General features: G+C 44.5%; 1 protein-coding gene across 3 annotated transcripts in view; it reads left to right on the top strand.

Annotated features, from left to right (window-relative positions):
* Window positions 1-14,471, top strand: part of DNAH14 (dynein axonemal heavy chain 14) — a 410,501-nt gene that overhangs the window by 66,625 nt on the left and 329,405 nt on the right. For all 3 annotated transcript variants that reach the window (XM_056568451.1, XM_056568450.1, XM_056568452.1), the window contains exon 17: window positions 8,790-9,137. In XM_056568451.1, coding sequence (XP_056424426.1) covers window positions 8,790-9,137 — 348 coding nt within the window. The remainder of the gene's footprint in view (window positions 1-8,789; window positions 9,138-14,471) is intronic.

The following is a 14,471-nucleotide window of genomic DNA, read 5'->3' as shown; positions in this document are numbered from 1 at the left end:
TCACGCCCCCTCCCATAGACTTGCATTGAGGGGGCTGGGCGGGACGTCACGAGCTCCCAGCGCCGACATCACGAGCTCCCAGCGCCGACTCCAGCATTCCAAACGTTGAGCAGCTGTTCCAAACGTTGAGTAGCGGAGTACCCCTTTAATGACAGAACAGACATGTCAGTGATTTTGTAAGAATTCCGGTGAAGACCGAAGGTATCACATGCCAATGATTTGTAACTGTATTTTAGTGTTTAGAAGATTCCGTACAGCACATTATTTCGTACTTTGTTATTTGTTTTTAATTCATCCACTGAGCGATATCTCTCCTTGATTTGTACAATTGGGGAAACCAAAATAGTTGCTATTCCTTTCTCCTTACCGCTACATAGAAGCCAAAAATGGTGCTGTTCCCGACGTGGCGTCAGGTCTCCCGGTTGTCGCTGTCCTCGGCTACCGGGCAGCCCGGTCACGTGTTCAGCACTTCAGTGACGCCGGAACGGCCCTTCCAGTGGATTAGTTACTCCTCCCTGATGGGCATGTTAGAAGTTACATGAGTTGGATCATGTGACCTGTGAAGTTGCGGCTAGACGAGGGAGGTCCGTCATTCTAATGGAGACAGGTGAGCAACATCGAGAGAACGTATCGGCCCGGCAAGTAGTTATGAAAAAAGGTGAGGTTAAAGGGGAGGGTATTTAAGGGGATGTATGTCAGAAGGTGGATAGAGCCAGACGATGCGCAATTAGCGTGAAACACGTGTCGCTCCATCACTGCACCCTCTTGTACGTACCCCCCGTTCCTGATGGAATAAAGCACATTTCAGAAGCATGGTGAGTGCAAACTTTTCTCTTTCTCCTAGATTTTTCTACATATAAGTTGGTCAGCAAGTCCATTTGTGCAATTAACAGCTCCCCAGCTGCAGGTTCAAGAAGACTCCTTGTTCACATTGTCGTCGCACCCCCCCCCCCCCCCTTCCCCCATGTCGTTGATCACCGCAAATCGCCAATCAATTCAGATTCCCACCATTCAGATCCCCGGTGACCTGGAATTAAAGGGTGATAAGTGCCGTCCGAGATGGCACCTATCACTCTTTAGCAGCAGGAGTGAGGTGGCACAGGACCACCTCACTATGGTCCTGATTCGTCGGCCATTACCAGCCAACGAATCAGGACTCCTGCCGTGGGGATGTCCCTAACGGCACCCGCTCAGCCCCTATTCCAGAGGGCGAGAGCGGGTGTCGAGAGTTCTCACCTGGACATGGGGCTCCCGATCCCCGACATCGGGATCAGGGCCCCAGGAGCGGAGACAGCGGTGTTGGCGTCAGGCAGGATCCGGCAGCAGCAAGAGGTAAGGCTGTGCCTCCTGCTGTTTCCTAGCAACAACTCCCAGCATGCACAAAAGGGCTTGCTGAGAGTTGTTGGTATGCAACAGCAGAAGGCACAACTACAACTCCCAGCATGCCCTTTGGTAGTTTGTGCATGCTGGGGGTTGTAGTTATGCAAAAGCTGAAGGCACATTTTTTTATGAAAAAGGGTGCCTCCATCTGTTGCATAACTACAATCCCCAGCATGCCCTGACAGCCAAAGGGAATTCTGGGAGTTGCAGTAGTGTGCCTCCAGCTGTTGCTTTGGCTGTAAGTGCATGCTGAGAGTTGTAGTTTTGCAACAGCTGAAGTCACGCTTGTTGCGAAACAGTTTGTTACCTAACTCAGTGTTTCGCAACCAGTGTGCCTCCAGCTGTTGCAAACTACAACTCCCAGCATGCACTGAAAGACCATACATGCAGGGAGTTGTAGTTTTGCAACAGCTGGAGGCACACTGGTTGTGAAACACTGAGTTAAGTAACAAACTCTGTGTTTTGCAACCAGTGTGCCTCCAGCTGTTGCATAACTACAACCCCCAGCATGCACGGACAGCCAAAAGGCATGCTGGGAGTTGTAGTTTTGCAACAGCTGGAGGTTTCCCCCCCCTCTCCCATATGAAGGTACAGGGTACATTCACACGGGCGGGGTTTACAGTGAGTTTCTCGCTAAAAGTTTGAAATACAGCAAATTTTCCCCTGCAGCTCAAACTCCCAGCGGGAAACTCGCTGTTAACCCCGCCCATGTGATTGTACCCTAAAAACAGTACACTACACTAAACCTAAACAAAATAAAAAGTTAAACGCTACATATACATATACCCCTACACAGTCATGCCATGTACATTTGAGGTGATTTGCAAGGGGTGGCTGATCGTTACAGCGGTTTTGACATAAACGGGGGAAAAACCACCCACATGTGACCCCATTTTGGAAACTATACCCCTCACGGAAAATAACAAGGGGTATAGTGAGCCTTAAGACCCCACAGGTGTTTGAAGAATTTTCGTTAAAGGTCAATGTGAAGATACAACATTTTTCATTTTCATAAGGGGTAATGGGAAAAAGATCCCCATAATTTTTAACCCCCATATGTGGATGTTAAGTGCTCTGCGGGCATACTACAGGCCTCAGAAGTGAAGGAGTGCTATTGGGCTTTTGGAGAGAGAATTTGGCTGGAATTGAAGGCCATGTTCGTTTACAAAGCCCCCTTGGTGCCAGAACAGTGGACCGCCCTGCACACACACACATGTGACCCCATTTTGGAAACTACACCCCTCAAGGAATGTAATAAGGGGGGCAGTGAGCATTTACACCCCACTGGTGTCTGACAGATTTTTTGAACAGTGGTCTATGAAAATGAAAAATGTCATTTTTAATCTGCACAGCCCACTGTTCCAAAAGCCAGTAAAACACCAGTGGAGTGTAAATGCTCACTGCACCCCTTATTGAATTCCTTTGAGGGGTGTAGTTTCCGAAATAGGGTCACATGTGGGGGGTCCACTGTTCAGGCACCATGGGTGCTATGTAGACGCACATGGCCCCCAACTTCTATTCCAAACAAATTCTCTCTCCAAAAGCCCAATCCTTTTCTTCTGAGCATTGTAGTTCGCCCGCAGAGCACTTGACGTCCACACATGGGGTATTTTTCATTTTAGTGAAAACATTTTTTTTCATTTACACATCTGACTTTAATGAAAAGTCATCAAACACCTGTGGGGTGTTAAGGCTCACTGGACCCCATGTTACGTGCCTTGAGGGGTGTAGTTTCCAAAACAGTATGCCATGTGTTTTTTTTTTTTTTTTTTTTTTTGCTGTTTTGGCACCATAGGAGCTTCCTAAATGTGACATGCTCCCAAAAAAACATTTCAGCAAAATTCGTTTTCAAAAAGCCAAATGTGGCTGCTTTTACAAAAACATGTTAGTGTAAAAAATTTAGATTTTGAATTTTCTCCTTCACTTTGCTGCTATTCCTGTGAAACAACTAAAGGGGTATCACACTTTATGAATGTCATTTTGAATGCTCTAAGGGGTGCAGTTATTATAATGGGGTCATTTATGGGGTATTTCTGATAAGAAGGCCCTTCAAATCCACTTTAAACCTGAACTGGTCCCTAAAAATCTGATTTTGAAATTTTTTTGAAAAATATATCGTATTAGAGATATACTTATTTTCTATGGCTCTATTGTTTTTAAATATATAGTTTTGGTGATAGTGGCCATTAAAGGTGAAAAGGGGCTGGGTCCTTAAGGGGTTAAAGACACATCACAAGTAGTGCCAGTTTATTCTCACACATTTGTGCCATAAATGATCTGATAGGTGCGGGTTCAAGTACTGGCAATTTTGATCTGAGGCCCGGTGCATACACTTTAACGGTGCGTTCCCACAGGGCGTATACGCAGCGTATTTGACGCTGCGCAAAATTTATGGCAGCAGCGGGAAATATGCTGCGTATTCCTTGCTCACTATTCACACAGGGCTTTCCGGCGGCAGCCCTATGCGTGTAGTGAGTTTTGGAGGCGGGGCCGTGTCCCGGCGTGACTGTGACGCGCAGCTCCGCCTCCAAAACTCACTACACTCATAGGGCTGCCGCCGGAAAGCCCTGTGTGTATAGTGAGCAAGGGATACGCAGCGTATTTCCCGCTGCTGCCGTAAATTTTGCGCAGCGTCAAATACGCTGCGTATACGCCCTGTGGGAATGCACCCTTATACAGGAGAAGTTGTGCTTGTGTGTGGGCATATATAGGAATACACCTTTATAGAAACACCTCAAGATTGTATTGTTTTTGCCCATATCATGCACACTCACCATTACTAATTCTACAGTGCCATTTCTTTCATGCTATCATAGCTACAGCTATGCATTTTATTGCTGTAACTGGGTCATATGATCACCAGTCTGACCCACAGAAAATCACAGTACTTAATTTGTCAGAGGAATTGGTCAATCCTGGGTCATTTGACTTCCTGTGATTAACAGGATGACATCATCCCCAATTAGATCCCTCCTGCTAGCTCCCAGGCCCCTCCCCTCCCAGCTCTATCTGTATACTACTGCTGCTGCTATGTCTATAGGATCAGGATATATAGTATTTATACACCTCTCTTCCAGCTCTATCTGTATACTACTGCTGCTGCTATGTCTATAGGATCAGGATATATAGTATTTATACACCTCTCTTCCAGCTCTATCTGTATACTGCTGCTGCTATTTTTATGGGATCAGGATATATAGTAGGTATACATCTACCCTCTGGCTCTATCTGTATTCTGCTGCTAGTATCTCTATGAAAACAGGATATATAGTAGTTAAACACTTCTCCTCTAGTTTTATCTGTATACTGCTGCTGCTACTTCTATATAGTAGTTATACACCTCCCCTCTAGCTCTCTGTATACTTCTGCTGCTGCTTTCTCTATGGGATCAAGATATACAGTATTTATATACCTCCCCTGAGGCTATGCTCACACATGTTGCATTTTTACTATGTTTGACAAAATTTTTCCTAATTTTGCAAATCGTGGTAAAAACTTGTAATTTTTACGGTGATCTTAGAAAATCACAGCAAAAACACAGCCAAACCACTGCGAAAACATATTTAAAAAAAAAAATACATAAAAAATACATTAAAAAGCAATGTGTGAATACAGCTTACAGACGTCGAGTCTTCATAAAACACCTCAATTGTGAAGATAGATCAAATCATTTTCTGTTCATGACAATATTTCTCTAAAATCTGCACTTTAAGAAAATGTATCAAAACTGCCCATTATGTGAACTGAACTTTACCCAGTTATGAGCCTCAGCAATTTAGGCTTATGGTTACTGGTAGAGATGAGCGAATCGAATCAGACGAATCCGAATTCGTTCCGAATTTCATGAAAAATTTGATTCGGACCGGATCCGAATTTCGACACGATTCGAAATAACTAATTTCTTAATTTACTCCATTTTGCTATTACTCTAAAAAAAAGTGAAATTTATATATATGCAATCAGCAGTTCTACGTTAAGGGAATCAGGATGCGGGTAAGGGAATCAGGATGCTGGGTATGTATTTAAAGGGGTACTCCGCTGCTCAGCGTTCAGGATGCTGGGTATGTATTTAAAGGGGTACTCCGCTGCTCAGCATTTGGAACAAATGGTTCAGAACGCTGTAGCCGGTGCCGTGAGCTCGTGACGTCATAGCCCCGCCCCTCATGACATCACATCCCGCCCCCTCAATGCAAGTCTATGGGAGGGGGCGTGACGGCCGTCACGCCCCCTCCCATAGACTTGCATTGCGTGGGCGGGACGTGACGTCATGAGGGGGCGGGGCTATGATGTCACGGGCTCCCCTCGCCGGCTCCAGCATTTGGAACAGTTTGTTCTAAACGCTGAGCAGCGGAGTACCCCTTTAAATACATACCCAGCATCCTGAACGCTGAGCAGCGGAGTACCCCTTTAATTCCCTGAATATATATGTTGTTGTGTGCCTCTAGTGGTCCCCAATTAGACCTATATACACCTCCTTTATGCAGCGATATTTCCCAATGGTCACATCTACTGATAATACCGCGAATATAATGCACATCACAAACGTCCAAGTTACTCAGGTTCTAGTTCTTAAAGGGGTACTCCGCTGCTCAGCATTTGGAACAAATGGTTCCGAACGCTGGAGCCTGCGCCGGGGAGCTTGTGACATCATAGCCCCGCCCCCTCATGATGTCACACCCTGCCCTCTCAATGCAAGTCTATGGGAGGGGGTGTGCCATCACGCCCCCTTCCCATGGACTTGCATTGAGGGGGCGGGGTGTGATGTCATGAGGGGGCGGGGCTATGAGGTCACGAGCTCCTGGCTCCAGCGTTCGGAACAGTTTGTTCCAAACGCTGAGCAGCCGAGTACCCATAATACCCCATAGAGTATGCGAAGTATCAGTATTCACCTGATGCCCTGTGTTCGTGGTGTTTTCCTCCGGTATAGAAACGTCCTGGGAGGTGACCTTTCTTGGAATGATTCGTCCTGGGAGGTGACCTTTCTTGGAACGATTCTACGCTGGGGAAGGAAATCGCTATTTCCGAAACGCGTTAGATGCTTTTTGACCCGTATCGGCAGCTGTAGTAACGTCACAAACAGCCGTAGGTCTCTGCAATTTACTACGGAACGGAATCAGCCGGTAGAAGAAGCCGCCGGCGGGGGGCAGTCTCCCAGCTTAGGATCGTTCCAAGCAAGGTCATCTCCCAGGGCGTTCCTGTACCGGAGGTAAACGAACACAGGACATAAGGTGATTACTGATACCTCGCATACTATATGGAGTATTAAGAACTAGCAACTAAGTAACTTGGACGTTTGTGATGTGCATTATATCGCGGTATTATCAGTATATGTGACCATTGGGAAATATTGTTGCATAAAGGAGCTGTATATAGGTCTAATTGGGGACCACTAGTAGCATACAATAGCATATATATTCAGGGAATTAAAGGGTTACTCCGGTGGAAAACTTTTTTTTTTTTTTTTTTTTTTTTTTTTTTTTTATCAACTGGAGCCAGAAAGTTAAGCAGATTTGTAAATTACTTCTATTAAAAAATCTTAATCCTTCCAGTACTTATTAGCTGCTGAATACTACAGAGGAAATTATTTTCTTTTTGGAACACAGAGCTCTCTTCTGACATCACAAGCACAGTGCTCTCTGCTGACATCTCTGTCCATTTTAGGAACTGTCCAGAGTAGGAGTAAATCTCCATAGCAAACATATGCCGCTCTGGACAGTTCCTAAAATGGACAGAGATGTCAGCAGAGAGCACTGTGCTCGTGATGTCAGCAGAGAGCTCTGTGTTCCAAAACGAAAAAAAATTTCCTCTGTAGTATTCAGCAGCTAATAAGTACTGGAAGGATTAAGATTTTTTAATAGAAGTCATTTACAAATCTGTTTAACTTTCTGGCACCAGTTGATAAAAAAAAATAAATAAATAAATAAAATAAAGTTTTCCACCGGAGTACCCCTTTAAATACATACCCTGGATAGGAAAATGAATTCTATTGTTACAGCGCTGGCACTTTATATTAATATTTTTAAAATATATATAATGCACTAATCTTTGAATAGTATTCAACTATTCTAACAGTCTGAGTCACTGTACATAGCACCTTACATTATTAGTCACTATTATAGCCCGGAAAAAGCCGTTTTTAATATCGATTTACTGCGAATTTATTTGGATCGAATCAAATTTTTCAAAAATTCGCTCCTCTCTAGTTGCTGGAGTCTAGCCAGGTGATAGGTTGGTCTCATTAGTTGAATTGGAGTGAATAAACTCCACCCCCTCTCTCTGCTATGCCAGAGTAATCATGGGAAATGTACCGTATTTTTTGCTGTATAAGATGCACTTTTTCTTCCCCAAAACTGGGGGGGAAAAGTCGGTGCGTCTTATACGGCGAATACACACCTATCGCGGCGGTCCCTGCGGCCATCAACGGCCGGGACCCGCGGCTAATACAGGACATCACCGATCGCGGTGATGCTCTGTATTAACCCTTCAGACGCGGCGATCAAAGCTGACCGCCGCGTCTGAAGGGAAAGTGACACTAACCCGGCTGTTCGGGACCGCCGCGATTTCACCGCGGCGGTCCCGAACAGCCCGACTGAATAGCCGGGTTAGTGGTTACAGGACACCGGGGGGGACCTTACCTGCCTCCTCGGTGTCTTCTCCGTTCAGGGATCCCCTGTATGGCCGGCGCTCTCCTACCTCGTCATCACGTCGTGATGGCGGCGACGGAGAGCGAGGATACCCGGCCGGCAGCAGAGACGTTCCGGAGCGACGGGGACGCGGCGACAGCGATGGAGCGACATCCAGGGCAGCAGTGACGGGGGGACACACGTGAGTATTACCTCCTATGCAGTGGTCTTCAATCTGCAGACCTCCAGATGTTGCAAAACTACAACTCCCAGCATGCCCGGACAGCAAACGGCTGTCCGGGCATGCTGGGAGTTGTAGTTTTGCAACATCTGGAGGTCCGCAGGTTGAAGACCACTATTGGGTTCAAAATCTTTATTTTTTTAGATTTTGCACTTATAAATTGGGTGCGTCTTATACGCCGGTGCGTCCTATAGGGCGAAAAATCCGGTAGGCAGTATGAGAATTTAATTTCTGCTCTGAAATGGAAATCAATATGGATGAAAACCCCATGCCTGCCACATCAGCTAAAAACAGGTAGGCACATGGCATACACAAAAACCCTCTTCATTTATTTTCTAATAATAGCCTGTATAGAAAAACAAGTTTCCAGAGTGCTTCTTTAAGATGTGGTCTGATAGGTGGGGTTTATGATAGCAGACAAGTACCTACAGGCTCCTGATATGTAAATCTAGTACTAGGTGCAGGGACATCTCTTTGATGCCCCATGATGTTTCACGCCATTGCCGTCCTTATATTATTTACAATGTCTTGCTTATAATTCACAGGTGAAAAGTATATTTTCTATTCTCGAATGCTCCATGGAGGAAGTCCAAAACTACAGCAGCCATTTTAAAAAGTTCTCCGCCATGGTGGAAGCGGCTGAGAACGTGAAGGGGAAGATAAGCGGCGCCCAGGCTGAGCTGACGCCGGAGGATTATAGAGGGATCCTGGCCACGGTGAGAGGCTTCGTCCAGGAGTGTCAGCACATGAGCGTAGAGAGAAGAGTCCTCAATATTAAAGTGAGGAGCCTGGACTTACAGACCGTGTGTCTTCAGCATCTCCAGGCGGTGGTAGACATCATCCACACCTCCCTGCCAGCTATGGCTTACACCAAGAATATGCAGCTTTTGGAAGTAAGTGAACCCTTTGTATTCAATGATCGTTTTTATCTGGTTTCAGTACAGTAATTGTCATTCGTAGGTTGGCATGCCCTCATTTTGATGCCAAGTCATATCGTGTGACCTTGGGGCTGGGTTCCACCTTAAAGGGGTATTCCGCCCCTAGACATCTTATCCCCTATCCAAAGGATAGGGGATAAGATGTCAGATCGCCGGGGTCCCGCTGCTGGGGACCCCTGGGATCCCCGCTGCGGCACCGCGCTATCATTACAGCACAGAGCGAGTTCGCTCTGCACGTAATGATGGGCGGTACAGGGGCCGGAGCATCGTTACGTCACGGCTCCGCCCCTCGTGATGTCACGGCCCGCCCCTTTCAATACAAGTCTATGGGAGGGGGCGTGGTGGTCGCCACGCCCCCTCCCATAGACTTGCATTAAGGGGACGGGCCGTGATGTCACGAGGGGCGGCGCCATGAAGTCACGCTGCTCCGTCCCCCGTATCGCCCGTCATTACGTGCAGAGCGAACTCGCTCTGTGCTGTAATGATAGCGCGGTGCCGCAGCGGGGATCCCGGGGGTCCCCAGCAGCGGGACCGCGGCGATCTGACATCTTATCCCCTATCCTTTGGATAGGGGATAAGATGTCTAGGGGCGGAATACCCCTTTAAAAGCTTCCACCAAAGAAGCTTTTACTGCTTTGGAGCATATACATACCTTCCTCAACATAGCTGGCATCTACATCTCTACATTTAGTCAACCCCACCCCATATGAGTCATCAGCTCCCATCACGCCCCCTCCCATAGGCTTGCATTGAGGGGGCGGAGCATGACATCACAAGGGGGCGGGGCTGTAATGTCACACTACCCCAGCCCCTGTATCACCCATCATCAGCCACGGAGCGATCTCCGCCCCCCCACGTGCAGCTCATGAACGAGGGTGCTGCGGGGGTCCCCATTGGCGGGCCTCCCGCGATCAGACATCTGATCCCCCATCCTTTAGATAGGGGATAAGATGTCTAGGGACGGAGTACCCTTCTAGGGGCGGAGTACTAGAGGGGTGTGGTCGTGATGTCACGACCCCCTCCACCTGCACCCAGCGTTCTAAATGAATGCCGGGTGCTGCACAGAGATCATTGGGGTCCCAGCCGCGCGATCCTCGCGATCAGACATCTTATCTCCTTTCCTTAAAGGGGTACCCCACTGGAAAACATTTTCTTTTAAATCAACTGGTGCCAGAAAGTTAAACAGATTTGTAAATTACTTCTATTAAAAAATCTTAATCCTTCCAGTACTTAAAAGCTGCTGTATAGAGGAAGTCTTTTCTTTTTGAATTTCCTTTCTGTCTGACCACAGTGCTCACTGCTGACACCTCTGTCCATTTTAGGAACTGTCCAGAGTAGGAGCAAATCCTCATAGCAAACCTCTCCTGCTCTGGACAGTTCCTGACATGGACAGAGGTGTCAGCAGAGAGCACTGTGGTCAGACTGAAAAGAAATTAAAAAAGAAAAGAACTTCCTCTGTAGTATACCGCAGCTGATAGGTACTGGAAGGATTAAGATTTTTAAATAGAAGTCATTTACAAATCTGTTTAACTTTCTGACACCAGTTGATTTAAAAGAAAATGTTTTCCAGTGGAGTACCCCTTTAAAGGGGTATTCCAGGCAAAAACATTTTATCCCATATCCACTGAGGGGACTGAGTCTCTAGTTTCGGAAACCTCCGGGTTTCTGGGACTGGGGACGTGACTTCACGCCACGCCCCCTCCATTCATGTCTATGGGAGGGGGCGTGACGTCCGTCACGCCCCCTCCCATAGACATGACTGGAGGGGGCGTGGCGTGGTGTGACGTCACATCCCCAGTCCCGGAAACCCAGAAGTTTCCGAAAACTAGAGACTCAGTCCCCGCATAGAATACGGGTACTGCAGGGAGATCGCGGGGGTCCCAGCAGCGGCCCCCCGTGATCAGACATCTTATCCCCTATTCTTTGGATAGGGGATAAAAACATTTTGCCTGGAATACCCCTTTAAGGCTATCTTTCATATTAGATAGGGCCAGGTTGGCCGAATGGTTCTTATTTGCCAAGACATTCTATGTTTAAGTTACAAACAATTCCTAAAAGTTAATGGTCGTCTGTGATTTACAAGGAATTGACCTTTCCGCTTTCTTAAAATAGAAAATGAAACATTAACGGAATCTTAAAATCTCCAGAATGCTTGCCTAAATGTAATTCTAAACCCAGTGGAGACATTTCTTTGTTTTTAGGTCCCGCTGACCTAAATAGTCTATAAACTTCATCTAGTTAAAGTCTCAACCGAGAGAAGATCCGGTCTCTCTAAGGGGAAATAACATGTCTTAAGTGTTTCCGGTAAAGCGGCTTCTAATGGCAAAAAGTAATTCCCTCCTGCAGTTCACATTACGTCCATGACATCTCATTACGAAAATACGTTTTACAACTTGTGGACGCATATATTAACGCAGCTATTCACGTAACTGTCTGCGGCGTCCCTATAGTCATACATGGTGGTTGACAATCCCTTGATGATAAAACCAGTTACATGTACTATTCATTCCCACTGTCCCTGTTGGCAAAGAGAAGTAAAGATAGCGTCTTCCTATATACATGAAGCAGCATAACCATAAGGAGAACTGATTTCCCATTGAAGGAGATTTATCATTCTTTTCAAACGTATGGCTTTTATATGACTATTTTTTTTTAACTTACTTTTGGTTACGTGTGAACTATTTATCAAATAGTCGCACGACCTTGATAAATAAATCGCACGTAAGCAAAAATCGGGAAACCCGCTTACAAAAGCATTTTTTAATAGCCAAAGTTCTTTATCAACCCTGTGTGAATATGTGTGTCTGAGTGTATGACTACTACTACTCCCATCATGGAACAGAGTCTGTTCCACGTTGGGTGTAGTAGTACAGGGGATAAGGGATTGATCGCACTGGGTCTCACTTCTAAGACCCAATGCGATCAGCAGTTATAAAGCTGCGATATATATACTACTGTGTAAACCTTCATTTTGAAATCCCCCGCCGTGAGCCCTGAATGGCTGGCACTGATGAGCCATTCAGGGCTCCCGGCGGGGTTTTTAAACTACTACTTTGTCCCCCAAATTTATGCCCCATGCATGTTTATTATAATTAATTGGCCCCAGTGTGTTTATAATAATTAATTGGTCCCAGTGTGTTTATAATAATTCATTGGCCCCAGTGTGTTTATAATAATTAATTGGCCCCAGTGTGCTTATAATAATTCATTGGCCCCAGTGTGTTTATAATAATACATTGGCCCCAGTGTGTTTATAATAATACATTGGCCCCAGTGTGTTTATAATAATACATTGACCTCAGTGTACTTATAATAATTCATTGGCCCCAGTGTGTTTATAATAATTCATTAGCCCCAGTGTGTTTATAATAATTCATTGGCCCCAGTGTGTTTATAATAATTCATTGACCTCAGTGTACTTATAATACTTCATTGGCCCCAGTGTGTTTATAATAATTCATTGGCTCCAGTGTGTTTATAATAATTCATTGGCCCCAGTGTGTTTATAATAATTCATTGGCCCCAGTGTGTTTATAATAATTCATTGGCCCCAGTGTGTTTATAATAATTCATTGGCCCCAGTGTGTTTATAATAATTCATTGGCCCCAGTGTGTATAAAATAATTCATTGGCCCCAGTGTGTTTATAATAATTCATTGGCCCCAGTGTGTTTATAATAATTCATTGGCCCCAGTGTATATATAATAATTCATTAGCCCCAGTGTATATATAATAATACATTGGCCCCAGTGTGTTTATAATAATTCTTTGGCCCCAGTGTTTTTATAATAATTCATAGGCCCCAGTGTGTTTATAATAATTCATTGGCCCCAGTGTATATATAATAATTCATTGGCCCCAGTGTGTTTATAATAATTCATTGGCCCCAGTGTGTTTATAATAATTAATTGGCCCCAGTGTGTTTATAATAATACATTGGCCCCAGTGTGTTTATAAGAATTCTTTGGCCCCAGTGTGTTTATAATAATTCATTGGCCCCAGTGTGTTTATAATAATTCATTGGCCCCAGTGTGTTTATAATAATTCATTGGCCCTAGTGTGCTTATAATAATTCATTGGCCCCAGTGTGTTTATAATAATTAATTGGCCCCAGTGTGTTTATAATAATTCATTGGCCCCAGTGTATATATAATAATTAATTGGCCCCAGTGTGTATATAATAATTCATTGGACCCAGTGTGTATATAATAATTCATTGGCCCCAGTGTGTTTATAATAATTCATTGGCCCTAGTGTATATATAATAATTCATTGGCCCCAGTGTGTTTATAATAATTCATTGGCCCCAGTGTGTTTATAATAATTCATTGGCCCCAGTGTGTTTATAATAATTCATTGGCCCCAGTGTGTATATTATAATTCATTGGCCCCAGTGTGTATATAATAATTCATTGGCCCTAGTGTATATATAATAATTCATTGGCCCCAGTGTGTTTATAATAATTCATTGGCCCCAGTGTGTTTATAATAATTCATTGGCCCCAGTGTGTTTATAATAATTCATTGACCTCAGTGTACTTATAATACTTCATTGGCCCCAGTGTGTTTATAATAATTCATTGGCTCCAGTGTGTTTATAATAATTCATTGGCCCCAGTGTGTTTATAATAATTCATTGGCCCCAGTGTGTTTATAATAATTCATTGGCCCCAGTGTGTTTATAATAATTCATTGGCCCCAGTGTGTTTATAATAATTCATTGGCCCCAGTGTGTATAAAATAATTCATTGGCCCCAGTGTGTTTATAATAATTCATTGGCCCCAGTGTGTTTATAATAATTCATTGGCCCCAGTGTATATATAATAATTCATTAGCCCCAGTGTATATATAATAATACATTGGCCCCAGTGTGTTTATAATAATTCTTTGGCCCCAGTGTTTTTATAATAATTCATAGGCCCCAGTGTGTTTATAATAATTCATTGGCCCCAGTGTATATATAATAATTCATTGGCCCCAGTGTGTTTATAATAATTCATTGGCCCCAGTGTGTTTATAATAATTAATTGGCCCCAGTGTGTTTATAATAATACATTGGCCCCAGTGTGTTTATAAGAATTCTTTGGCCCCAGTGTGTTTATAATAATTCATTGGCCCCAGTGTGTTTATAATAATTCATTGGCCCCAGTGTGTTTATAATAATTCATTGGCCCTAGTGTGCTTATAATAATTCATTGGCCCCAGTGTGTTTATAATAATTAATTGGCCCCAGTGTGTTTATAATAATTCATTGGCCCCAGTGTATATATAATAATTCATTGGCCCCA

Source organism: Hyla sarda, chromosome 3 (assembly GCF_029499605.1).
Source record: "Hyla sarda isolate aHylSar1 chromosome 3, aHylSar1.hap1, whole genome shotgun sequence".
Lineage (NCBI taxonomy): Eukaryota > Metazoa > Chordata > Amphibia > Anura > Hylidae > Hyla > Hyla sarda.
Note: the sequence above shows the minus strand (reverse complement) of the source record. Positions and strands in the feature narration are given on the sequence as shown.